Source organism: Phacochoerus africanus, chromosome 2 (genome assembly GCF_016906955.1).
Source record: "Phacochoerus africanus isolate WHEZ1 chromosome 2, ROS_Pafr_v1, whole genome shotgun sequence".
NCBI lineage: Eukaryota > Metazoa > Chordata > Mammalia > Artiodactyla > Suidae > Phacochoerus > Phacochoerus africanus.
The window spans coordinates 165,623,481-165,649,333 of record NC_062545.1 but is presented as its reverse complement, the minus strand read 5'-3'; the positions used below and the strand labels follow the sequence as shown (position 1 = coordinate 165,649,333).

The 25,853-nt window shown below is 45.5% G+C and overlaps 1 protein-coding gene and 2 non-coding genes across 7 annotated transcripts in view; 1 reads left to right on the top strand and 2 right to left on the bottom strand.

The window, feature by feature from the left end:
- The first annotated feature begins 668 nt into the window (after nucleotides 1-668).
- Nucleotides 669-25,853, top strand: part of PARP16 (poly(ADP-ribose) polymerase family member 16) — a 46,417-nt gene continuing 21,232 nt past the window's right edge. The window contains exons 1-2 of one of the 5 annotated variants that reach the window (XM_047767076.1): nucleotides 669-910; nucleotides 2,884-2,955. In XM_047767076.1, coding sequence (XP_047623032.1) covers nucleotides 905-910; nucleotides 2,884-2,955 — 78 coding nt within the window. In that variant the 5' untranslated portion in view covers nucleotides 669-904. The other 4 variants (XM_047767075.1, XM_047767078.1, XM_047767079.1 and 1 more) reach the window with 4 other exon arrangements.
- LOC125121807 (U5 spliceosomal RNA) lies at nucleotides 3,380-3,496 on the bottom strand. The gene has a single exon (XR_007133659.1). It is a non-coding gene; the product is annotated as a U5 spliceosomal RNA (small nuclear RNA).
- On the bottom strand, nucleotides 12,307-12,423 carry LOC125121808 (U5 spliceosomal RNA). The gene has a single exon (XR_007133660.1). It is a non-coding gene; the product is annotated as a U5 spliceosomal RNA (small nuclear RNA).

Below are 25,853 nucleotides of genomic sequence, written 5' to 3'. Positions count from 1 at the left end.
GCTCATGGCAACACCAGATCCTTAACCCACTGAGTGAGGCCAGGGATCGATCTTACAACCTCATGGGTCCTAGTCAGCTGAATATTCTCTTTGTCCATCTTTTTCTCTCTTATCTCAGGGCTCCACCTGCACCTTCTTTCTCTCCCCAACTCCAGTCTATCCTGGATTTTCTCTTATTCTTGCCAAAATCCTTCTTCCCTCTGGATCAATTTGGTTCTTCTTCAAGCAGCTCTATGCCTTTTTCTTTTTTCTTAATTCATTTAAGTCAAACAAACAATACACAAAAAAAGGGAAGGGAAAACCCAGCTTATGGGCTAGGACAGTGCCCAAATCTAGCCTCACAGACAGACCCCGAGAAATGATAGCTGGGGACTCAGGGCAGAGAGGTGGGTAAGCCCCCAGCAACCCAGACGCTGTGTCGCTCACAGCACTGGGGATGAATGTGCGCGCGCATGGATGTGGGCCGCACGCATGCGTGGATGTGCGAGCTTCTGCACATGCGTGTTTGCGTGCACACGCATGTGCGTGCGTGGGCGTGCGCTGGCGTGTCGTGTCCTGTCTGGCCAGCTCATCTTGACCCTGAAGCTCAGCGTTGCCCCGCTGTGGCTTTCTTCCCGCCCAGGAAGCAGCGCCTCACTGGAATCACAGGCGGTGCTGTTTGTTTCTGTCTGTCGCACTCTTACCTCCACTCCCCTGAGCACAGAGCCCAGAGCTTAGCATCATACAATGTCAGAATCTGGACTCAAATGTGGAGATAATCTGACTCAGGTCCTCCCTTAACAAATGGAGAGACCAAGCCGCAGAGAGGATACTGTTAAAATGCAAAATGGAGACAGACTTGAGACATCCCTCAGCAGATAAAACCATACAGGCCCTGTAATCAAAACGGAATCTAGCTGATTTCATGACGGTAAGTGAAACTTAGGTGATTTCTTGTTAATGCCTCTGACAATCATAAAAGAAACTTTAGTCATCTTCCTAGAAATGGTGTGAGATAATCACTTTAAACCAATCCCCTGCCATCAGAAACCCCATTGTAATAACCAGTCATTGTAAACGTTAATAACTTCCTCATTTTCACTTTATAAGCCATCCTGTAACTTCATGCCCCTGAGCTGCATGGCATTCTTTGAATTTGGAAGCTCCTGTTTCCCCAACTGTTTTTATAGGCATAATAAAACCTTACTAAGTACTCTTTATTGATTTGGTGGTTTTAGTTTTGGTATTTCTGGATTTTTGACTGTACTCACACCTGGAGGAGGTCACCCAGCTAGTTAGCATGCCCTTAACCCCAACCCAGGCTTTTGTCCACCCTACAGTCTGCTAATAATAGACCAAAGGTCCCCAGGCTGGAGAAGGTGGTTGGAGTTGGGGAGCTGCTTCAAAATTGGTCCACAGCTGTTCCTTTTCCACCACTCGCTCCTCCTCCTGTGATGGGACTCGGCCAGCGTGGGGAGAGCCCTCTGGCCTCCCCATGTTGATCAGAACTCTCCTTGGTGGACAGGTATGCATTTGATTCATTACAAGTAGAAAATTAGTTCCTTGGTGGCTCAGCAGATTAAGGATCTAGCATTGTCACTGCTGTGGCCCTAATTCAATCTCTAGCTCTGGCCTGGGAACTTCCAAGTGCCAGGGGTGTGGCCCAAAAAAACAAGCAAACAAAAAAATAGAAAATGAGGAAATTCTTACTTGACAAATGCAGTGGGCACTCTTTCAATATGTAGGGTCCTTGGGAAGAAACAGTAAATTATGTCTTTGATGAAGGCCTTTGTTAATGTTTGTGGAATGAAGTATGACAGGACAACATGAGCCCTGTGAAAGATGAACTTGAGAGATTTTTGGTCTCTTCATCAAAAAAAAAAAAAAAAAAGGGGTCCCATAGTTCCTTGTGTCACTACAGGAGGTAAATTACTTTTGAGGAAGTGAGGGGGCTTCTCTATGGTGGGGAAGAGTTTCCCTCAGACAACTCAATTGTTCTGGAAAAGGGGTGTAATTAGAATTCCTATGTGTTCTAAAGACTATCTTGGAGCTGCCTTTAGAAAGACAGGATGGGAAAGGGATCTTGTGGAGCTCTGAAAGGATCTTGAGCTGGCACTTTGCTGGTGTGGGGGTCCCAGGAAGGGCCAGGAGTGGTGCTTCTGGGCTGTGAGGGCCCCACCCCCCAAATGGTGCTGATTTGGGCCCCTGAAGAAACAGATGCTGTGCCAAGGACTGTCCTCTCAGCTGTGTGGCAGGCTGAGAGCAAGGAAGGGATCTCATCATGCCCTGAAAACACCAAAGCGAGACACCTTCACTGACTGGAGGTCCCCTTCTATATGATCAGGACCCCAAGATAGCTCTTCTCTTGCTCTCTGCACATCCCCTGCTCCACCAGTGCCTGCCTCACCTACACCCCACTTACATGACCAACCTTCCTTCTTACTCCCTGTACTTGCCCCCCAGCCTCAGCTGCTGATTGTTCTAATCTTTAGCTCAGAACATCTCCACCAAAGTAACTTATTAAAGGTGCAGTGATGGAGTTCCCGTCGTGGCTCAGTGGTTAACGAATCCGACCAGGAACCATGAGGTTGCGGGTACGATCCCTGGCCTTGCTCAGTGGATTAAGGATCTGGCATTGCCCTGAGCTGTGGTGTAGGTTGCAGAGGATACTCGGATCCCGTGTTGCTGTGGCTCATGGTGTAGGCTGGTGGCTACAGCTCCGATTGGACCTCTAGCCTGGGAACCTCCATATGCTGCTGGAGTGGCCCTAGAAATGGCAAAAAGACCCCCTCCCCCCAAAAAAGGTGCAGTGAGAGGGGCGTGCTCCTCTGGCGGTTTCCCTGGCAACCGATGAGCCAACCTGCTGTCAGTTCCCGGTAACTGGTAACATCCCTCTCCTTCCAGGAACAAAGACTGCTGCCCTGTCATGCCTGCGACGCACAGTATGAGGTGCCCTCCAGGACCTTGTTGCGACTTGTAAGTTCCCCCCAGCCAATAAGCCACTGATATTTCTGCTGCTGACTAGGAGCTTTTGGGTATTGAGACTGGGCAAGTTCAGGACTTTAAAGGCCTCCAGGAGGCTTTTTCTAAGGTGATGTGGCACGGGACAGTGGGGCTTCAGTGTTCTCAGGATTTGGAGCAAATGCAGCGTGAGTTTAGGCTCCCGGTGCTTTCTAAGAGCAGGGGAGGTCTAGTATTGGAAATGAGAACAATATCCCTGCATTCATAAGTTTATAAGCTGTTAAGGTTTAAGTGAGAAACTACTGAGAAGAAAGAGATTGGAGCCATACTTATTTAATATGTACTTATCAACGAGAAGTAGGCACACTTATATCTCATACACTTTAAGCTGAGCATTTAACTTGAAAGTAGGTGACTCTTTTTTTCAACATTGATAAGTAGCCTTGTCAGAGACAAGGCCTCAAAAAATTGGTTTAAGACTCAGAGTTGTTCCTCTCCACGGAAATCTTTAGTAAAAGGCGAAAGATTTATACGGTCTGAAGAGAAACCAGAGTATGTATTGTGTGTGTGTAAGTCACACCTCGGGTAACAGCAACTCCTAGAACACTGACAGTGACTAGATATTACCAAGATCCAACGCCTAAACAAAAAGTTATACATTACTCTATAAACAAAGGGTCTAATTTCAGAAAATATAAGTGGAAGAGAAATTTTTAATTTCGCCATTTAAAACTTGTGCTGTGTGCAGTGCACTGTGGGTATGCAAATAAGGCGAGTCTGCGTCCTTTTGATTGGGGAATCTTAGTATCAGACCGTGGCCCTGCGTCACCATTAGGGGGCGAAGCGGAGGATTGGCTGGCTAGGTTCTAAACGCAGGAAAGATGAGACCCAGATTTTATGTATTTTGTGTGTTTGTACACCTGCCTTTGATGTCTGATAAAGGCTTTGCTATTAAATTGAAAAAGGGAAAAAAAAAAAAGTAAGTGATTTACATAAAGTTTAGGACGGCGATTTCTTCCCTTCCATGGAGTGCAGGGCATTCCAGGCTTTTAAAAGATTGACCGTTGCTTATTTCTTAAACTGCGTGGTGGACCCATGGGTGTTTTGTCTGTTTGTTTTGTACCTTGCACATCCAGCAGTACACTCTAGAATATTCTCCGTTTGGGAAAACGTCAGCTGCAGTGTCTTGTTTAAATTTGGAACTTGCACACTTGGTTTCAGGTTTCCTGCCTCACCTGATACTACTTTTGGAAATGAAATCTTGTATTCCGGTTTCAGACCTGGAGTCTCACCTTATGTTTGTTTTTTTATTTTTATTTTTTGTGGTTACCCCTTCGCATATTGGAAATTCCCAGGCCAGGGATTGACTCTGAGCCACAACTGTGACCTATATCAAGTCTTTAATTCACTGTGCTACAGTGGGAACTCCTCATCCAACTTTTTTATTTTTGTCTTCTCTTAGGGCCGCACCTGCGACATATGGAAGTTCCCAGGCAAGGGGTTGAATTGGAGCTACAGCTGCTGGCCCACGCCACAGCCACAGCCACGTGGGATCTGAGTCACTTTTGACCTACACCACAGCTCACGCACTGCCAGATCCTTAACCCACTGAGCAATGCCAGGGATCAGATCCCCATCCTCATGGATACTAGTCGGGTTTGTTACTGCTGAACCACAATGGGAACTCCCTAAATTTTTTTTTAAAAGGTTACTGAATTATAGTTGATTTACAATGTTGTGATAATTTCTGCTGTACAGCAAAGTGACCCAGTCATACATATATACACATCCATTCTCTCTCAGATTCTCTTCCCACATAGATTACCACAGAATATTGGGTAGAGTCCTTTGTGCTATACAGCAGGTCCCCTTTGGCCAGTTATTCCATATATGCCAATCCCAAAGCCCCAGTCTACTTTTTAAAATGAGCTGTTCTCTCCTCTACAGCGTGTGAGCTCTGACCATGTACACATATCTCTTAACGATTGTGGTAACTGAACCACATTGGGAAAGGAAATTGCATCTTTTTGTTTCTTTCTCGTGGCTTATGTAAATATATTCCTCTTACCAACTTTGACACCTTCTCTGGCACGTTTGCTTTTCGTTTTGCTGGTTCTTTTGCTAAGTCGATCATATATTTGATTTAAATTTGTGTAGTACACTTTAAAAACAGCTTTTTTAAAAATATAATCCACTTAGCATACAATTCACCCATTTAAAGTATGATTCAGTGGTTTTTAGCATATTTACAGAATTGTGTGTCATCACCACAACCTAGTTTTAGAATGTTTTCATCACCCCCAGAAGAAACTCTGCACCCATTAGCAGTTTTCTCCATCTCCCGCATCCCCCAGGCTCTAACCTACTTTCTGTCTCTAAAGCACCTTCTTTGGACATTTCTTATAAATGGAAGCATACAACATGTAGCTTTTTGTGACTGGCTTCCTTCACTTAGCATAATCTTTTCAAGAATCATTCACACATTTTTTTTTGTCTTTTTGCCTTTTCTAGGGCTCCTCCCTCGGCATATGGAGGTTCCCAGGCTAGGGGTCTAATTGGAGCTGTAGCTGGCGGCCTATGCCAGAGCCACTGCAATGCCAGATCCAAGCGACCTACACCACAGCTCATGGCAACACTGGGTCCTCAACCCACTGAGCAAGGCCAGGGATTGAACCTGCAACCTCATTGTTCCCAGTCGGATTCCTTAACCACTGAGCCACGAAGGGAACTGCTGTTTTAATACTTTTGCATTCTTGCTGTATTTCACAATGTCCTTGGAAGCTAAAAGACCCCAGGAGATGCAAAGTTCCCACCCTGTGCTGATAGCTGCAGCTCACAGGGCTTGGCCAGGGGCTCAGTCACTGAGACGAGAGGAAAGGAGCAGCTCTCTGAACATCTTGAAGAGTGTTTCTCTGCTCCTAGGTTGGAGGGGACCTTTGGTCAGCTTCATTCTTGAAGGGTCTTGGGCAGCTTTCACTGGTTAGAGAAACACAAGGAAGGTTAACTTTTGTTTTTAGCCATTCCGGGCTGCATAGAGAATCATGGAGCTTCCAGGACTTCTGAATCCAGAGCATGGACCCATCTCTGAATGTAAACCTGGAGCTTTCGAGGCCAGTGTAGGTTCATTGTTTATAGTATGTCCAGCACTTCCATTTCTGCCAATAATTCATTCTAATATATAATAGAAGACATGCCCCAAAATATAAAACATGAAAACCTTTATTGGAATTTTTTGATGGAAATTGTGATTTGGAGTTCCCGTAGTGGCACAGTGGTTAACGAATCCGACTGGGAACCATGAGGTTGCAGGTTTGATCCGGGGCCTCCCTCAGTGGGTTGAAGATCCTGTGTTGCCGTGAGCTGTGGTGTAGGTCACAGACGTGGCTTGGATCCTGCGTTGCTGTGGCTCTGGCATAGGCCGGTGGCAACAGCTCCAATTAGACCCCTAGCCTGGGAACCTCCATATGCTGCAGGAGCGGCCCTAGAAAAGGCGAAAAAAAAACAAAAAAAAAGGAAAAAAAAATTGTGATTTGTTTTTCTTCCTGACTCTAAAAGAAACATTTAGAACACTCTCTGTTCTATGTTCTTTGCTCCAGGTTTTCGGTTGCTCTTCCTCATTAGGTTTGGCAAATGTTAAAATCTTTCTACCTATCAATCTAGAGATATAATAAATGGGTATTTTAGTTATTAAATACTTTTTCTGCATTTGTAGGATTATTATTGAATGGTTTTGCTCTTCCGGTGGGGATCTACCTTAAATCAGTTGTGCCTGTTCTAGTGGATTGTTCTCTGGTTCCTAATTGTTAGAGCTGGATCCCAGAGGGCACAGCTACAAGTGGCAGGTGCAAGCGTTGAAGCGCTTAATCCTTTCAAATTCTGCAGTGGAGAAGGACGCTCCAGTGAAAGGTGAACCAGGGCCTCTAAGTCTCAGCTTTCATCCCTGGCTTATTTCTGCTACAGCCTCTGTTGGACACAGGGGGCGGTGTTTCCATGTGGTGGCCAATTTGGCCAGAGTGCCCACCTCTTAAGGTCAGAGATTGCAGTGTTTTGTTCTCATACTTCAGTGAAAGAATTTTGAAAATATCTGTTCCTCTTGCACATTTTAAAGATCATATGTACAGCTTTCATAACATCACTTACCATACAATACATTTAAATAGATGCAAAGGTAAATACTGGATTGTAAATACTGACACTAAATTTTTATATTACTTTGAATTGTAACCAATGGAAGGTGAATACCCAAGAAATTTGATAATTTCATCATAATTTTAAAAAAATTTTTACATAATTCCTTTTGCTTCTTGGACTTGTTTTTCCACTTCCATTTCCCTAAGAATTTAATACAAATGTATTTTTTATACCTGAAAGTATTTTATTGATCACCTGATCATATTTTTCTATGGTAAAATAAATACATTAATGAATTTTTAAATTTTTTCCCATCCTTTGAACTTAAAACTTTATGCACTGGGAGTTCCCATCGTGGCGCAGTGGTTAACGAATCCGACTAGGAACCATGAGGTTGCGGGTTCGGTCCCTGCCCTTGCTCAGTGGGTTAACGATCCGGCGTTGCCGTGAGCTGTGGTGTAGGTTGCAGATGCGGCTCGGATCCTGCGTTGCTGTGGCTCTGGTGTAGGCTGGCAGCTGCAGCTCCGGTTAGACCCCTAGCCTGGGAACCTCCATATGCCAAGGGAGCGGCCCAAGAAATGGCAAAAAGACAAAAAAAAAAACCCAAAACTTTATGCACTAATATTTTTCTTCTGGATTGACTAAATTACATTTATTAGTACATGCTTGATCAAAATAAATATATATATTAACAAATTCAACATAAATATATAACAAATTTTGATAATCATTAAACATAAAAGTGTCTATAACTGGAATCTAATATCCAGCACAAATGAACATCTCCTCAGAAAAGAAAATCATGGACTTGGAGAAGAGACTTGTGGCTGCCTGATGGGAGGGGGAGGGAGTGGGAGGGATCAGGAGCTTAGGCTTATCAGACACAACTTAGAATAGATTTACAAGGAGATCCTGCTGAATAGCATTGAGAACTTTGTCTAGATACTCATGTTGCAACAGAAGAAAGGCTGGGGGAAAAAATATAATTGTAATGTATACATGTAAGGATAACCTGACCCCCTTGCTATACAGTGGGGAAAAAAAACAAAAAAAAAACAAAAAAAACCACATAAAAGTGTCTTTTTTTTTTTGGCTTCCCTGAGGATCCTGTTATGCCACAGTGGGAACTCTGAAAGTATGCATGGAAATGCATCTCTCTCTCTCTCTTTTTTTCTTTTTTCTTTTTAGGGCCTCACTCGAGGCACATGGAGGTTCCCAGCCTAGGGGTTGAATTGGAGCTGCAGCTGCTGGCCTACACCACAGCCACAGCAACACCAGATCTGAGCTGCTTCTGTGACCTACACTGCAGCTCACAGTAACACCAGATCCTTAACCCACTCAGAGGGGCCAGGGATGGAACCTGCATCTGTGGTTCTTAAGAACCTAAGAATCCTAGGCGGATTCTTAATGCACTGAGCCACGATGGGAACTCCGGAACTGTATCTCTTAATTATGTGGATCTGTATTGCTTATTGCTTGAGAAGACAGGGTTTAGTTTCAGTGGTTTGTTTTTTTTCTTCTCATTTTTATAGCTGTAACCTAAGAAACTTTTTCCCATAAATCAGTAGATGGAAGGGGTATCAACGGTGTCACTCACTGTAGTTACTGAACCGAACTTGGGTCTGCTCACCTGCATCCAGTGAAGCCAATCCACTGATACTGGGTTATGGTGAAGGAAACTGCAGCACTTATTGCAGGGCGCCAAGTGAGGAGTCCCAGAAGTTCAGGCTCAAAAGGCCTGATGGCTTTCAGGGAACGGTTTCTAAAGGCGGGGTGAGGGACTGTGTTTGTGGGGTGTATGATCAGCACCTAGACCTTCTGATTGGTTGGTGGTGAAGTAACTTGAAATCAACATTAGCAACCATCTGGTTCCAACTAATCTGGGGTCTACCTACTTGTGGGCAACATGTGGTTAACTTTTTCCACCTGGTAGGAGTTTCAGTCTCAGCAAAACAGCTCAAAGAATACAGCTCAGAATATTATCTATAGGCCTTGAGGAGGAACTAAAGGTCCTCCCCACCCCCACCCCCCGACTTTTTAGGGCCGCACATGCAGCTTGTGGATGTTTTCTATGCCAGGGGTTGAATCAGAGCTGTAGCTGCTAGCCTACACCATAGGGCAACACTGGATTCTTAACCCACTGAGATCAAACCTGAATCCTTGTGGATACTAGACGGATTCGTTACCCCTGAGCCATAACAGGAACTCCTTCAACTAAAGGGCCTTGAATTTGTTTAATAGCTAAACTGTTTTTCTTTTGTCTTCCTTGACTGTTTTCCATTGTTTCTTCATTTGCCTCACTTCTCTGATTAAGTGAAATTCTTTTTTAAATTTAATTTTTTTTTCTATTTCTTTTTAGGGCTGTACCCTTGGCATATGGAAGTTCCCAGGTTAGGGGTTGAATTGGAGCTACAGCTGTTGGTCTACACCACAGCCATAGCAATGTGGGATTGGAGCCACATCTGTGACCTACACCACAGCTCACCGAAGAAACTTAGCAAAGCCGGATCCCCGACACACTGAGTGAGGCTGGGGATCAAACCTGTATCCTCCTGGATACTAGTCAGATACATTTACACTACGCCACAATGGGAACTCCTTAAAATTTAATTTTATTGGAGTATAGTTGAGTTGATTTACAATGTTGTATTAATTTCAGGTATATAGCAAATTGATTCAGTCACACATATAAATTAATCCATTCTTTTTCCCCACATATATAGGTTACTACAAACTACTGAGTTTGTTTTGTTTTTTAGGGCTGCATGCACAGGAAATGGAGGTTCCCAGGCTAGGGGTCGAATCGGGAATCGGAACTATAGCTACCAGCCTACACCACAGCCACAGCAAGACAGGATCTGGGCTGCATCTGCGACCTACACCACAGCTCATGGCAACGCTGGATCGATTAACTGAGACCAGGGATCAAATTCTCATACTAATGGTTGCTAGTCAGGATTGTTAATCACTGAGGCATGACAGGAACTCTTGAGTAGTTTTTCTCATGGTATATGGTAGGTTCTTGTTAATCATCTATTTTCTCTGGCTAAGGTTATTCTTTGGAACTCAGGAAAGGCACAGGAGGCTAAAGTTTTTCTACAAACAAGAGGTGTGCGGAGGATATTGATTGCAGTTGTGTGTCTTTTCCTGGAAAGACCCCCTAGGGTCCTTCTTGGTTACACTACCATGTAATGAATTATCAGGTGATAACTGGACCATGACCTCCTTAAACTCTGTTGAAAGAGAAGTTTTGGAATCCTTTTAATTTACAAAGGAATTTGTTGTCCAGACTCATTCTCTTCCTCAAAATTGTTGCAAATATTTAAAATTGACATTTTTGGGGAGCCCTGAATATTTTTACATCCTCCAGCATTGCACCTGGGTAAGCTCTGGGGTGGATAAGAGAGGGAATTCTTTATTTTGCGAAGCAGGAAAAAGGCAGTCAGCAAAAGGGAGGCAGGAAAGGAGTCTTCCATTTATCTCCGAAAGTCAAACACTCACCCTGGCCTCTCACTAACCTCTCCTTCATTCCCCGGGACCAGCCTAGCCTCTCTGTGGAAGTGAGATGGGTTGGTGGTTCCTGCCTTGGCATGCAAATGATAGGAAGTTCTTGGTCTACGGTAGCAATGATGGCAATGATTGTGTTCTGTGCTGTCCAGAATGGCAGCCACAGAGTTCCTGTTGTGGCTCAGCAGGTTAAGAACCTGACATAGTGTCTGTGAGGAGGTGGGTTTGATTCCTGGCCCCACTCATTGGGTTAAGTATCCAGCGTTGCCGTGAGTTGCGGTGTAGATCACAGATGTGGCTCAGATATGGTGTTGCTGTGGCTATGGCTGTGGCTGCACAGCTGCAGGGCCGATTCCACTCCTAGCCTGGGAACTTCCATATGCCACAGGTGCAGCCATAAAGAAAAAAAAGAGACAGCCACTACTCATGTGTGACTGTTGGCATACCTGAAATTTGAGTGGTGCCTCTGAGGAATGGAAGTTTTTTGCTTTATTTGATTAATTAAATGAAAGTAGCCAACATGACTAGAGTTTGGCTACATTTGGACAGTGCAGAGCTAGGAATTTAGCAATGTCCTGGTCTTGGTTTTTCACTTGACCAAGGGACTGGACTGTTAGATTTTTCTTTCATGGAGAGAAGAAATAGGAATCTAGTCCTTCTCCGCTGCAGCTAGATCAGAGCATCCCTAATCCCTATTCCGCACCCCTACGACCTCCCCCTGTTCCATACTCCTGCACAGAGGACCCCCCAAAGCAAATCTTGAGACATCTGAAAGTAAAATCTTACAGCAATGTTAAGTCTTCTTGGGGCTGAAAGGCAGGCAGCATGGGTAGTAATCCCAGATCCACTCCTCTGACTTTGTGACCTGCACCAGTCTGAGCATCCATTTCCACTGGACTTAAATGAATCCTTTCATCCTGGCTGTGATCCTTGGAGGGAGACAGTGGACAGGAGTTACTGTCCAAGGAGAGACAAGCAAACTGAGTCTGCAGGTTAGGACATCGGCACTCCAGGGTGCTCTGGGTCTGGGAATTGTCTGGAGAGCACATAGTGTGGCTTCCCGAATGGCGTGGTTGTGAGGATGAAACTCAGAGGTGAAGGTGGCTGCAATGGTTAATTTTATATGTCAACTTCACGGGCTAAGGGATGCCCAGATAGCTGGTAATACATCATTTCTGGGGGTGCCTGTGAGGGTGTTTCAGGAAGAGATGAGCGCTTGAATCCGTAGAGAGTGGAGATCACCACTGCCAGTGCAGTGAGCACCAGCAATCCCTGGAGGCCCCAGTAGAACAAAATCAAGGAAGAAGGGCAAATGTGCTCTGTTTGAGCCAGGGCACTCCTGGTTCTACAGCCTTGTGCCTTACGAAATTTCTTTCTGCATAATAGCCCATTGGTTCTGTTTTCCTGAAGAGCCCTGACACAGTGGCCCTCTATTTATATGCTCTGAGGAAGAAAGGGAGAAAAAAAGGCAAAGTAAGAGAGAATAAGCATACTGCTTATTCAGAACCCTTGAGATGCAAAAAAGGTATAAACTTCCTAAAAAAAACAAAACACCAAATACTCATGAGTCATACTAAAAAAAGTTGCACCGCAGAAAATTATAAAGAGAAGGCAAGTGGGTACTACAGTGCACCTGAAAAAAACAAATGAAAACTAGAGAGCTTGTCAGCTTTAGTAGAAACCACAATCAGCAGCCAATACTATTACCTTTCCTTTAACAACATAAATAGCCCTGCTAAAGCAAGGCCCACAAAAAATTGGTTTAAGACTCAGAACTGTTCCTCTCCACGGAAATCTTTAGTAAAAGGCGAAAGATTTATACGATATGAAGAGAAACCAGAGTATACCAGCTGACTTGCCTAACTCATTTTTCTAGTAACTTTAACTCCTAGTGCACTGATGGTGACTATTTATCCCAAAAGTTCCTGCCTGAAAAAAGTTATTTAAGGAATTCTGAAAATTAATATTCTCATACTTAAAAAAGTTGAGTAATAAAGAAATTTTTGTTAACTTGAAAACATTCATACTATTTGCAGTGTATTATGGGTATGCAAATGAGACTTGAATACTCTTCCTTTATACTCCGGAAATACTTAGTATTCAAACAGTGCTCTGGGGCCACGTTTAGCGGGCCAAGCAGTGGCTTAGCTGCCTGGCATCTAAACTGGGTCCTAGTCTATTGAGACTGATTTTTATCTCTTTGTACACTGGGAATTTGGCTATTCTTTCAAATAAAATAATTTTCTGATTGTTGGGGTGGGGGGAGTCATGAGAATAGCAAGTAATGGTTAATATAAAATCCAGGATAGTGATTACCTGCAGTGGGAAGTGAGGGGTATGACTAGGGAAAGGCCCACAGAGGGTTTTAAAGGTGTTGGCAAAATATCTTTTTTCTTAAACTGGGAGAGAGGCATCAAGTATTCAGTTTATTACTTTAAATCTTTAAATTTATATATCATATAACATTGTCCATCATATTCATGAACATTGTAAATCTTCCCCGTCATTGAGGTCTACTTTTATCTCTTTCCATATGGTTTTATAATTTCACCATAAAATTTTTTTTTTTTTGGTTAGATTTCCTTTACGTAATATTTTGTTTTTATGGCTATTACAGATTTCTTAAATCATGATTTCTGCTTGCTTATTGCTAATATATAGTAATGTAGTTGAGTTTTAGTTATTGCTCTTGTGTTCAGTAATCTTAAACTCTGGTTCTAATAGGTTATAGATTCTGCTGGATGTTGTAGGTAAGTAAGCACATCATCTGAAAATCACAACTTTGTTTTTTCCTTCTAAGTCATACTCTTCACTATTTCTTTTTCTTGTTTTACTTAACTGGTTGGGAACTCAGCAATGTTGAACTCTGATAGAGACGACAGTGGGTACCTTTCTTATTCTGGTCGAAGCTTTTATGGACCACCATTAAGTGCAAAGTGACTCAGTCATACATTTATATACTTTCTTTTTTTCCACATTATTCTCCATCATGTTCCATCACTAGTCATAAGATATAGCTCCCTGTGCTATACAGCAGTGTCTCGTTGCTTATTCATTCCAAATGCAGTAGTTTGCATATTCTAACCCCAGACTCCCAGTCCACCCCACTCCCCATCCCTTCCTCAATGGTAATCACAAGTCTGTTCTCCATGTCCATGAATTTGTTTATTTTCTGTAGATAGACTCATTTGTGTCATATATTAGATTCCAGATATAAGTGATATCATATGGTATTTGTCTTTCTCTTTTTGACTTAACTCCACTTAGTATGAGAGTCTCTAGTTCCATCCATATTGCTGCAAATGGCATTATTTTCTTCTTTTTTTTTATGGCTGAGAGGTATTACGTTGTGTATATGTGCCAGATCTTCTTAATCCATTCATCTGTCAGTGGATTCATAAAATTCTTAATTTTATTTGTTTATTCTTAGGGCTGCACCCGCAGCATATGGAAGTTCCCCAGCCAGGGTTGAATCAGAGAAGCAGCCACTGGCGTATGCCACAGCCCCAGCAGTGCAGGATCTGAGCCGTGTCCAAGACCTATACCGCAGCTCACGGCAATGCTGGATCCTTAACCCACTGAGTGAGGACAGGAATTGAACCCACATCCTTATGGATACTAGTCAGGTTCGTTTCCTCTGTACCACAAAGAGAACTCCATGAAATTCTTAATTTTTGAACAAGGGTCTTGCATCTTCATTTTGTACTGAGCTTCAACAAGTATCTGATAGAAACTGTTTTGATTGAGCTAGTTACATTCTACTCCTAGCACACTGCATTTTTTTCCTTACCTTGTAGGTAGATATTGGGATAACCATAAGTTTTCCCAGAAAATTAGATTCAGGAGTTGCCGTTGTGCCCGAGTGGATTAAGAACGCAACATAGTAAGGATACAGGTTGGAACCTTGGCCTCGATTAGTGGGTTAAGGATCTGGCATTGCTCCAGGCTATGACATAGTTCTAAGATGCAGCTTAGATCCAGTGTTGCTGTGGCTGCGGCAAGCACTTCAGCTGCCACTCCGGTTTGACCCCTAGCCTTGGAACTTCTGTATGCTGCAGGTGCAGCTGTAAAAAGAAAAGGGGAAAAAAGAAAAAAGAAAATTGGATTCATAGATTTTCTATCATAATTTATTTCTGCATTTATATCCTAAACTCAATTTAGCAATAATATTTATTTATTTGTTTATTTATGTATTGTTTTTTAGGGCTGCACTGGAGGCATATGGAGGTTTCCAGGCCAGGGGTTGAATTGGAGCTATAGCTGCAAGCCTATGCCACAGCCACGCAGGATCCAAGCCACATCTGCGATCTACACCACAGCTCACAGCAAGCTGGATCCTTAACCCATTGAGCGAGGCCAGGGATCAAACCCGCATGGTTTCCAGATGGATTTGTTTCTGTTTCTGCTATACCACAATGGGCACACCAAGAATGTATGTTTAAATAGACTTTATTTTTTAAGAAATGTTTTAAATTTACAGAAAAATTATGAAGATAATTCAGAGAGTTCCTGTATACCCCACACTCAGATACTCTAATCATTAACATGTTATTATTAATATGGTACATTTGTTATAATTAATGAATCAATAGTCCATAGTTTATTCAGATTTCTTAGTTTTTATCTAATGTCCTTTATCTGTTCAAGGATCTTACCCAGGATACTGCACTGTATTTGGTTGTCATATATCCTTAGGTTCCTCTGGGCTGTGAGTTTTCAGACTTGGTTTATTTTGACATTGACAGCTTGAGGCATACTGATATTTTACAGAATGCCCATCTATTGGAATTTGTCTGTTTTTCTCGTAATTGACTGGGTAATATGTTTTTGAGAGGAAGACCACATAGGTGTACTGCTATTTGCATCATCTTATTTCAGAGGTACATACATCAGCATGGTTTATCACTGCTGATATGACTTAATCACCTCCAGATATAGGAGAAGGGGATGGAGGGTGACTCATTCACGAGTGGCCAATGATTTAATCAACCATGCCTAAGTCATGAAGTCCCCATAAAAGCCCAAAAAAGGATGGGGTTCAGAGAGCCTTGGGGTTGGTGAACACATGGTAATGCAGGGAGAATGGTGTACCCAGAAAGAGTACAGGAGCTCTGTGCCTTTTGCCACTCACTAGCGCTATCATCTCTTTCATCTGGCTGCACCTAAGCTGCAGCTGCCGCGATGCAGGCTCCTTAACCCACTGTGCTGGCTGGAGATTGAACCTGCGTCCCAGAGCTCCCAAGATGCTACCAATCCTATTGTACCACAGCGGGAACTCCGTTAAGTTCTCTGTATGTGGGCTGTGGATAACATCTCAATGAAGCTGCTTTTAAAAAATTAAAAAAGGAACCAACCACAGTGACAATGGAACTCTAGAACCCAGCTTGCTCTCGAGAGCTCCCAGACCATGAAAGTTTTATCATTGAAGACCTTTCCATACCCCCTGAAATGAGGGTGTTATCATTATGATTTTCATTTCATTATGTGAGAAAACATATTACTAGAAGCAAATTTCATGTATTCGTTCAACAAAAGATCCATGAGGTCAAGGGGGTGGCCTTGTCTAAAGGCCTGAGGTGAAAAAGGGGTAGAACGAGGAGGGTTGGTTCCCAGGTCACCTGCCCCCGCTGCTGCAGTCTCTGCCTTTTGGGTCTGAGTTGCAGCAGCCACCTCAGTGTTCCTGGGTCCCATGAGGCCCCCAGGACTGTGGGAGCACTAGGGATCTTGTCTGTGGCCATAGTTTCTCAGATACTCTTTTGGTGCCTCTGGACTGGTCCAGGTCTTATAGCAACCAGAGGTTTGATGTGGACTCTGGGAGAAGTAAGTACTCTTTGCCTGGCCTGGGAAGCTCTGAAGTGGCTGGGGGTCTAGTCTTATTCTTGTCAACTTAAAAAAAAAAAAAAATGCACAGGAGTTCCCGTCGTGGCGCAGCAGAAACGAATCCGACTAGGAACCATGAGGTTGCGGGGTTGCTCCCTGGCCTCGATCTGTGGGTTAAGGATCCGGCATTGTGGTGAGCTGTGGTGTAGGTCACAGAAGCGACTTGGATCCCGAGTTGCTGTGGCTGTGGTGTAGGGCAGCAGCTACAGCTCCAATCAGACCCCTAGCCTGGGAACCTCCATATGCTGTGGGTGAGGCCCTAGAAAAACAAAAAGACAACAAAACGAAACAAAACATAAAACACAACTGAAAGTTGAGAGTCAGGTTTTACTTGGGGCAAAACTAAGACCTAAACCCAGGAGAGAGCATCTCAGGTAGCCCTGAGAAACCACTTCGAGGAGGTGATGGGGTAAGCTAGGATATATGAGTTTTTGCAACAAAGGGGAGGTACTAGGAACAAAAGATGTACAGAAAACCAGTTTCTGTGAGCTTACTGGAATCACTCCTTTGCTGTGCACCTCAGCTACAGACCAGTATTCTTTCTTTCCTGAATTCCCTCAGGGCTCACCAGCCCACCCTTCCAAGTGACTGCATTCATAGGTGACCATGACAACTTTTGTCCATTTAACTACAGCCCAGGAGGCCGTATTTCAGATAGCTCTGAAATAGTGCCCCAAAGAGGAAAGGGGAATATCAAGATATATGTGAAGAAGGGGAAGGTGCGTGCAGCCGTGCACACATGTTACCAAGTTTGCTGCTGGTCTCATGAAAGTTACTACTAGTCATGAGGAGCAGACATCACCATGAAGGGTTTTAGTGTCTTTCTAGATATGAGGAGATGCAAGAAGTGGGCTCATAAAATCTCCTAAAATATCTATCTGAAGACCTGCTCTTCCAGTTTTCCCAGAGCTCAGAGTGCCTCACTCCTGGTCTCCACCCTGAGCTCCACCAGGGGTGTGTGTGTGTGTGTGTTAGGACCCCAAAAAAGGCTCTTGGCAAGTTGTGTTTGAGAGGTCAGAGACTTGAGCAGTGCAGAGAATTCTAGAGGCTGAAAAGCAGAGGAAAGGTCATTTGGTTTTCAGGATCCCAGATTCACACAGTTCAGCTGGGGGACCTTGGGAATTACAGCAGCACTCTTGAGAATCACTTGCCTTGAGTGTTAGATAGTTCCCTCTGTTGCCAAAACTCAGGCCTCAGTCCACTGGAGCTGAATAGAAACATGAGAAAGGAGAAAGAAATAGCTTTATTGGGAGTTCCCGTCGTGGCGCAGTGGTTAACGAATCCGACTAGGAGCCATGAGGTTGCGGGTTTGATCCCTGCCCTTGCTCAGTGGGTTAAGGATCCGGCTATTGCCATGAGCTGTGGTGTAGGTCGCAGACGCGGCTTGGATCCCGTGTTGCTGTGGCTCTGGCAGCTACAGCTCAGATTCGACCCCTAGCCTGGGAACCTCCATATGCTGCGGGAGCAGCCCAAGAAATGGCAAAAAGACAAAAAAAAAAAAGAAAGAAAGAAATAGCTTTATTGCTTTGCTGGGCAAAGGAGGCCACAGCAGGCTAATGCCCTAAAGGCTGTGCCCTCCTTTGGGGGAGAACAGGAAGTGGGTTTATAGTTTGGGAGTAGAACATAGGGCCACAGATAAGGCTCAGGGTAGATGCAAGCTTGTATTCTTCAAATCTGGTGGCCCCAGGACTGGTGATCCTCTCTAATTTTCATTTGTTGGGTGTTTTTGTTTTTTCTTTGGTCTTTTTAGGGCCACACCAGCGGCATGTGGACGTTCCCAGGTTTAAATCACAGCTGCAGCAAACCATGTCTGTGGCCTACACTGCAGCTCACAGCAACACCAGATCCTTAACCCACTCACTGAGTGAGGCCAGGAATCAAAACTGTGTCCTCTTGGATACTGGTCGGGTTTGTGACCATTGGGCTACTGTGGGAACACCCTTATTGGGGGTTTTAGTTCTGCAAAAGAACTCAAAGATATTGTAATGGATATTCCTTGAAGAGAAACCTGGACACTGCCCCAAGGCTGCACTAGTTTCTTGACTGTTCTTACCTTGTCTCTGCATCCCCTCACTTCCCTGATTAGCTTCTGTTTGAACCTGACCTTTAGAACTCAGGGAAAGTCATGGAAGCTAAAGCTTATTTATGGAAACCAAAAAATGGGGGACACAGAAAAGTTTGTGTGGAGGAGCCCCACACCGCCCTGCTCAGTTTCTCTTGTACAGCGGTTTTTCAGAGAATCGATTCAAGTCCTAGGCAGTAGGTGGTAGCAATTCCCCAGGGAAGACCAGCAGGCTCAGCCTTGAGCTGAGACAAGGGCAAGGGAAAGAATGCCTGGCTTAGCTTTTACTCCAACCTCCCCTGAGGGTGTTCCCAAGCAGACGAGGGCACCTCTGAGGGGGGGCACACCTCGCGCCTAGGGCTCTCCCGCGGAGGGACAGCAGACACTGCGCGGAGGAGGTGGCGGAGGCGGGCTCGGGAGGGGGCGGTGGAGGCGGGCTCGGGAGGGGGCGGGCCCTCGATGGGCTGGGCGGAGCTCGAGGGCGCCGGAGGCGCCAGGCAGAGGGGAGGGCCAGGCAGGTAGGCCTGGGCACGTGGTGGGGCGAGGGAGTCCTACGGGCAGGCGACACGCTGCGAGCCGCCGCGCACCGCTGGCAGAACGCAGGCAGCGCCGAGGTCAGCCTGGAGAGCGCCGGGGCTTAGGCGGAGACCGTCGGAGGCGGGGCAGGAGGGTCGGCGCGGCGCCGGCCTCTCAGCCTGGCCCCGCACGGGGAGGGGGCTCGCGGTCCCCGCAGGGGCTGCTCCCCGCGCCAGGTCCCTTCAGAAGGCAGGTGTCAGTACGTTATCGTCTCATCCCATGTCATAGCCCCTCCCCCAGGCCTGGGATTTCCCCGTTTGCCCGGCCCCATTATCCCCAGGCACAACCCCCGCGCCGACCCGCGGTCCCTGCCGGTTCTTCTTCTCAACTGGCCGGTCCTCCGCAGGAGACTCTGGTTAGGACGTTCTCATCCGCGTCACTTCATCCCTCTGCCTGGCTCACCCCAAGTCCGTGAACCCCGGGCCGCGTCCAGCCCATTGTCCACGGGCCCAGCTCCGCGCTGACCGCAGGCTCGGCCCTAGCCCCCACCCGGCGTGTCTCTCCCGGCAACGCGCGGCGACCCGAGATGCAACCCGCGGGCTGGGCGGCGGTCAGGGAGGCGGCGGGCCGCGACGTGCTGGCCGCTGACCTCCGCTGCAGCTTCTTCGCCTCGGCCCTGCAGAGCTACAAGCGCGACTCGGTTCTGCGGCCTTTCCCTGCGTCCTACGCCCGCCACGACTGCAAGGACTTTGAGGCCCTGGTAAGTGTGCTTTTTCCCGGCGCTGACCCGGGCGTCCCAGGCCACGTTGCCCTTGGAATCCGTGTTAGTGAAGGTGCCAGCCCCAGACTTTCCTTGGGGAAAGGTTTCTAGGAGTTAAGAACACTTCTAAAGCACCAGGTGGCTGCTTCCTCTTGTTAATACAAGTGACTCCCCGGGTGAAGTGAGGAATTCAGCAATTGCATAGGCTTCCCCAAAATTTCCTAGAGTGGTCAGTAATGGGGCGTTGATTTGCGTCAGCTGATTCTGCTCAACCGGAAGTTAGTTATCCCTTTGCAAGTTATGAGACACCAGAAGTCACCAACGCCACCCAGACCTCCATCTTCAGATGAGGTAATACATGGGCAGTACTTTTGTAGATTATAACATGTACAGTATACATGTGAGCTGTTATTTCCTTGATGATTCACGAAGCACTCAATTTCTTGCAGAGTTCACCTCAGGGCCAGCATTCCAGGTATCAGTTATTTTTATAATCTAAATGTTTGGAATTACCGAGAAGAATATAACTTAACCAAATTGATTGATCAAAACCTACAATTGGAGTTCCCGTCGTGGCGCAGTGGTTAACGAATCCGACTAGGAACCATGAGGTTGCGGGTTCGGTCCCTGCCCTTGCTCAGTGGGTTAACGATCCGGCGTTGCCGTGAGCTGTGGTGTAGGTTGCAGACGTGGCTCGGATCCCGAGTTGCTGTGGCTCTGGCATAGGCTGGTAGCTACAGCTCGGATTAGACCCCTAGCCTGGGAAACTCCATAAGCCGCGGGAGCGGCCCAATAAATAGCAAAAAGACAAAAAAAAAAAACAAAAAAAACCTACAATTATTAAAGACATTGAAGTAGTAGTCAAAGATTTTCCCTTAGAACTCCAGGACTACCTGGTTTCATTGGTGGGTTCTATCAGTCACTGAGGGAATAAGTAATCCAGTTTTATAGAAATTCTTCCAGAGTATTGAAAAATTGGCTAGTGTAATCTTGAAGTTTAATAAGATACTATCCTTTCTTGTATTATCCTTAAGAAGGATAATATCCTTAGAAAGGATGATACAGGAAAAGAGAACTGTTGGCCAATATGACTCAAGAGTATAAATATAGAAATCCTCTGTAAAATATTAGGATCCTGAAACCAGCAATATATAAAAAGAATAACTCCTTATTAATAAATTGAGTTTAATCACAGAAATGAAAAATTCGTTCAGCCTTAGAAAATCTCACTTTTTTTTTTTTTCCGGCCATATCCACAGCATGTAGAATTTCTCAGGCCAGGGATCAATCCCATTGCCACAGTAGTGACTGAGCTGCTACAGTGAAAATGACAGATCCTTAATCTGCTGCACCACAAGGGAATTCCCTAGAAAATCTCTCTTTCTCTCTCTCTTTTTTTTTTAAGGGGCTGTACTCACAGCATATGGAGGTTCCCAGGCTAGGAATCAACTTGGAGCTATAGCTGCTGGCCACAGCCACAGCCTTGCCAGATCTGAGCCTCATCTGTGACCTACACCACAACTCATGGCAACACCGTATTCTTAACCTCCTGAGCGAGGCCAGGGATTGAAGCTGCAACCTCATGGTTACTAGTCAGATTCATTTCTGCTGTGCCACAATGGGAACTCCTCCCTAGAAAATCTCAATGTTATGAACCACACTAACAGAATTTGATCATGTTTAGAATCGACAGATGTTTAAAATTATCTCTGATGAGGTGGTCAGTGTTGGGTAACCCTCTTTGCTATCACTCCCAGGAGGTCAAGGGAAAAAGCCCAGCCTCCTGGCCTCTACCTGGTCCATTGCAGCTTAGGCAAGGGATGTGTTGAAGGCACCTCAGGCCTTGACTACAGTGCACAAATGTTTCAGGGTACAGGGAGTATGAGGCAAGCAGACTGACTTCTTCCATGGTTTGTTCTGTAAATTCAGATATTCAGTTTTGTGAGTTTGTGATATCGGAGTATTGGGGATGAAACTTTTTTAGGTTTTGTCAGTGGACATTTATGGAGCCCCTGCTGTGGGCCAGGTGCTAAGAATACAGAATTAAAGACGCAGGGGGAGGTTAGCAGTCTGCTCAGCTATACTATAGGGTGAGCCCTGTATGTATACAATGTGGAAGCCTAGAGCAGGACCCTGGGCGTTGGCAGTGAGTTGGCTGGAATCAGGGAGCTTTAACCAGGGGGGGTTATGCCATACTGAGGGCCTAGGGACATGGCAGATTTTGAGGAGCTGAGAGGAGGAAAGGGGGTATTCCAGGAGGAGTAGCAGGCTGGGCAGAAGGCCAGGATCTCACCAGGAAGGACAAGTCTGTACTTCAGTGTGGCTGTCGTGGGGAATAGGAAGAGATGAGGCCAGCTGGAGCAAGTAGCGCTGGGCATGTCCTGCACAGACGTGTAGATTTTAACCTTGGGCTGGGAGGGCATATGTGGCATCTAGGATGTATTCTGAAAGACCCCCGTGGTGGCCAGGTGACAGAGGGATCTGTTCAGGAGTAGGGAGGGGAGAAGAGCCTGGGGTCAGCGGGACCAAACTCCCCAGAGATGATACTCCACAGTGCCAAGAAATTAATCCAGTTAATTTTTGCCAAGAAACATCCAAATGGACTAGAACGCTTGGTCCGTTCTCTTTGTGGTAGAAGGTCATCTTGGCAAACAGAATCAGATGTGTTTGATGAATGTGGGATAAGATGCGAAGGGAGCTTTGGAATTGTTTTGATTTGATCATGCTTTCTAAAGATTTTGTTTTCATTAGGCAAGTAAAGTGATATGAGTAAAGTGCAAGCGCCCCTGATAGAGCTCACCCTGTCACACATCCCCCCATAGGTATCAGTGCTCTCAGTTTGGGGCCCACCCTTCCTTTCACACCTGTAGTCCCTCAGGAGAGCGTCAGCAATTCAGGTAGCCCCAAATAGCCACCTCCTCTGTGGGGACAGACTGTTCTCCGCACAGGGCTCCTTGTGCCAGTTTTAGGCAGTGCACCCTTTAGGTAGCCCCTGGAGAAACAGAGGCAGATTCTTACCATGCTGTCCTGTTGCCGTACTCCTTCCTGGGCACCAGTGTAAGGAGAACTAGCCCAGGCTGCACAAATTCTCAGCTGTCTGTAGGCATGGCTCTCAGAAGCTTTCTGCAGAGGGGCCGCTCACCAGGCATGACCTCTGGGGGGTGCACACGTTCTTAGGTAAACACGCTTGAGGTTTCGTTTTGCCATGTTGCATGAGTTATAGAAAAGCTGTAGAGAACTTGGCATCTGCACCTGTGTCTCTGACTCAAAGGCTAACTTTTAAAAGAGAATCAGGTCTGGACTGGCCTTCTGGATCATTTTATGGTTACCTGAAGAAGGTAGGGAGCTGTTTAAGAAGTTTACCATTTTCATTTGTTTGGCTAAAAGCATTTGGAAGTAATGTGAAACAGTGTATCATTTTCAACCATTTTAAATTTAATTTCCTTCACACTCTGAAGTGTCATGACATCCCTGTAACACATTGGTGAGTTTGCCAATACTTAGAGCTCTGGCTTGAATTACTTTATTGACTGTTGCTTTCCTGAGCCTGTCCCCTGCTGAACCATGCTCTGGCCTTATTCTTTCATAGCCTCTGAAGTCCCCAATCATTGCTCGGGTGCCTTGTTTTGAGAGCATTTCTATTCAGAGTCAGCTCTTTGATTTTACACTAGGCGTTCTTTGTATTCATTCCCAGCACCTGGCCTGAGACGTACTTATCAAATGTTTGAGGGACCACATTGGGTATGTCCTGATACCCAGGCTGAGGGGTTTCTGACCTTGTTCCTTGGGTCAGGGGTTGGTTAAGCCCTAGTCAGGTCAGAGAATCTGTAGCATTTTTGGAATGTCCTATAGTCGTGACCATTGGCTGCCCCCCTGCCCCCAAACTTCAGGTTGAGCTACCCCATGTACAGTTAACATTCCTGAATCACTTACACAGAATCCTGTGGTGTTAAGCCGTAAGGTGTTGCAGCTGTAAGGTGTTTTGTTTTCCCTTAGAAAATACCTTGGTTCTCCATTAGCAGACCCTTTCTAGGGGTGGGAGGTGGGTGGGAATGGCTCCCTTGTATTAATTCCAGCTGCTTGCCACCCAAAGTGTGGTTGAGGACCAGCAGCATCAGTGTCATCTGGGAGCTTATTAGAAATGCAGAATGTTGGGCCCTTCCTCACTCTTATGAGTCCAGCTGTTCATTTTCAGGAGCTTCCTGGGTGTTTGTGTGCATGGTAAATAAAGCCTGAGAAGCACTGCATCTAGCCTATCCTATTCCCATCTACCATCTTAAGGGCCATACTGCTCTAATCACTCCTGGTTCTAATCTCTGGCTTGTACCGTCTAGACAATCTGACTCCTCAATGTCTGGGTTAAAACATGAATAAACTCTTTTCCTGACCCCAGGGCTTGCCTGTCCCCTCCATGCCCTCTCTCTCTTTGTCCAGGCAAACTCGCCTTCATCCTCTAAGTTACAGCTGGAGCCTCATCTTGTTCTGAGCCTCCACTTCCCAGCAGTTAGGAGTCCTGCCTCTGAGTTCCTACGCAATGTTAGTACGTTTTCTGTTATAAATAATGCTGTGGTAAACATCCTTCTACATTAATCATTATTTACATCTTTAGTTATTTTCTTGAAATAAATTCTGAGGGTGAAATTGCTGGCTCAAAGGCTAACATACTTTTTTAAGGAAGGCTTTTGATGCTTATTTCTAGATTGGAAATTGAATATTAACATTTACTGGGGAGATCTTTCTTTGTAAGATTCACAACCCTTGGCTCTGGGCATTGCACTCATGTGGGAAACTTTAGAAAATACTGATGTCTGAGCCCCACACCTAGAGATTCTGATTTAATTGGTCTAAGGTGGAGCTTGGGCATTGGAGGTTTTTTTGTTTGTTTTTGTTTTTTGTCTTTTTACAGCCACATCCGTGGTGTATGGAGGTACCCAGGCTAGGGGTCAAACTGGAGCTACAACTGCCGGCCTGCGCCACAGCCACACAGGATCCAAGCTGCGTCTGCGACCTATACCACAGCTCACGGCAACAACAGATCCTTAACCCACTGAGCAAGGCCAGGGATTGAACCTTCATCCTCATGAATACTAGTCATGTTCATTTCTGCTGAGCCACGACAGGCACTCTGGGGGGTTGTTATTTGCAGAGAATATGTGGTTTTAACATTTTTCTATTAATCGATGATTTTCATGGGCTCTCATATGCTGGGTAGTGAGGAAATGGTAACAGTCAGATTCAGTGTGATCAGTAAGTGTCCTTTAGGTACATACTTGATATCTCCAGGTGAAATTCTCTCTTAGATTACCTTTTTATTTCTGTTCTCAAAGATGGTATCTGAGGAGAGGGGCAGGGAGCATACAGACGTAGAGGTGTGATGTGACTCTTGCTTGGTATGTGGCTAGAAAAGTGTCTCAGCCTTCAGGAGGGTGCTGTGGAGAACCCAAGCCATCTCCTCCCTTCCTGGCCATCCCAGAAATTCAGGCCTTTCCTCAGCAGGTTGGGGTGCACTACAGAGGGAGATTTGAATAATAATAATAATAATAATAATAATAATAATAATAATAATATAGTGCCTAAAACTTACACAGTAGTCATAGCACTTATTGCTCACCCAGCACTGTTCTGAGCTGTTCCTACACATATATATATATATATTTTTTGTCTTTTGTCTTTTTAGAGCCACACTCATGGCATATGGAGGCTCCCAGGCTAGGAGTCGAATCGGAGCTGTTGCTGCTGGCCTACACTGCAGCCATAGCAACTCGGGATCCTAGCCGTGTCTGCGACCTACACCACAGCTCAGGACAATGCGTGTTCCTTAACCCAGTGAGTGAGGCCAGGGATCGAACCTGCAACCTCATGGTTCCTGGTCGGATTCCTTTCCGCTGCTGGGAACTCCCTTACATGTAATCTTCCTAACACCTCAGCAGTGTAGGTTCTCTCATCATCTCTGTCACTGTCAGCTATGTCACCGTCAGTATATGGGCTGGTGGCAGACCACAGTCCAGCCTCCAGGTGATGATGTTGGTGTGTAGTTAGGGTGGAGAACCACCCCTT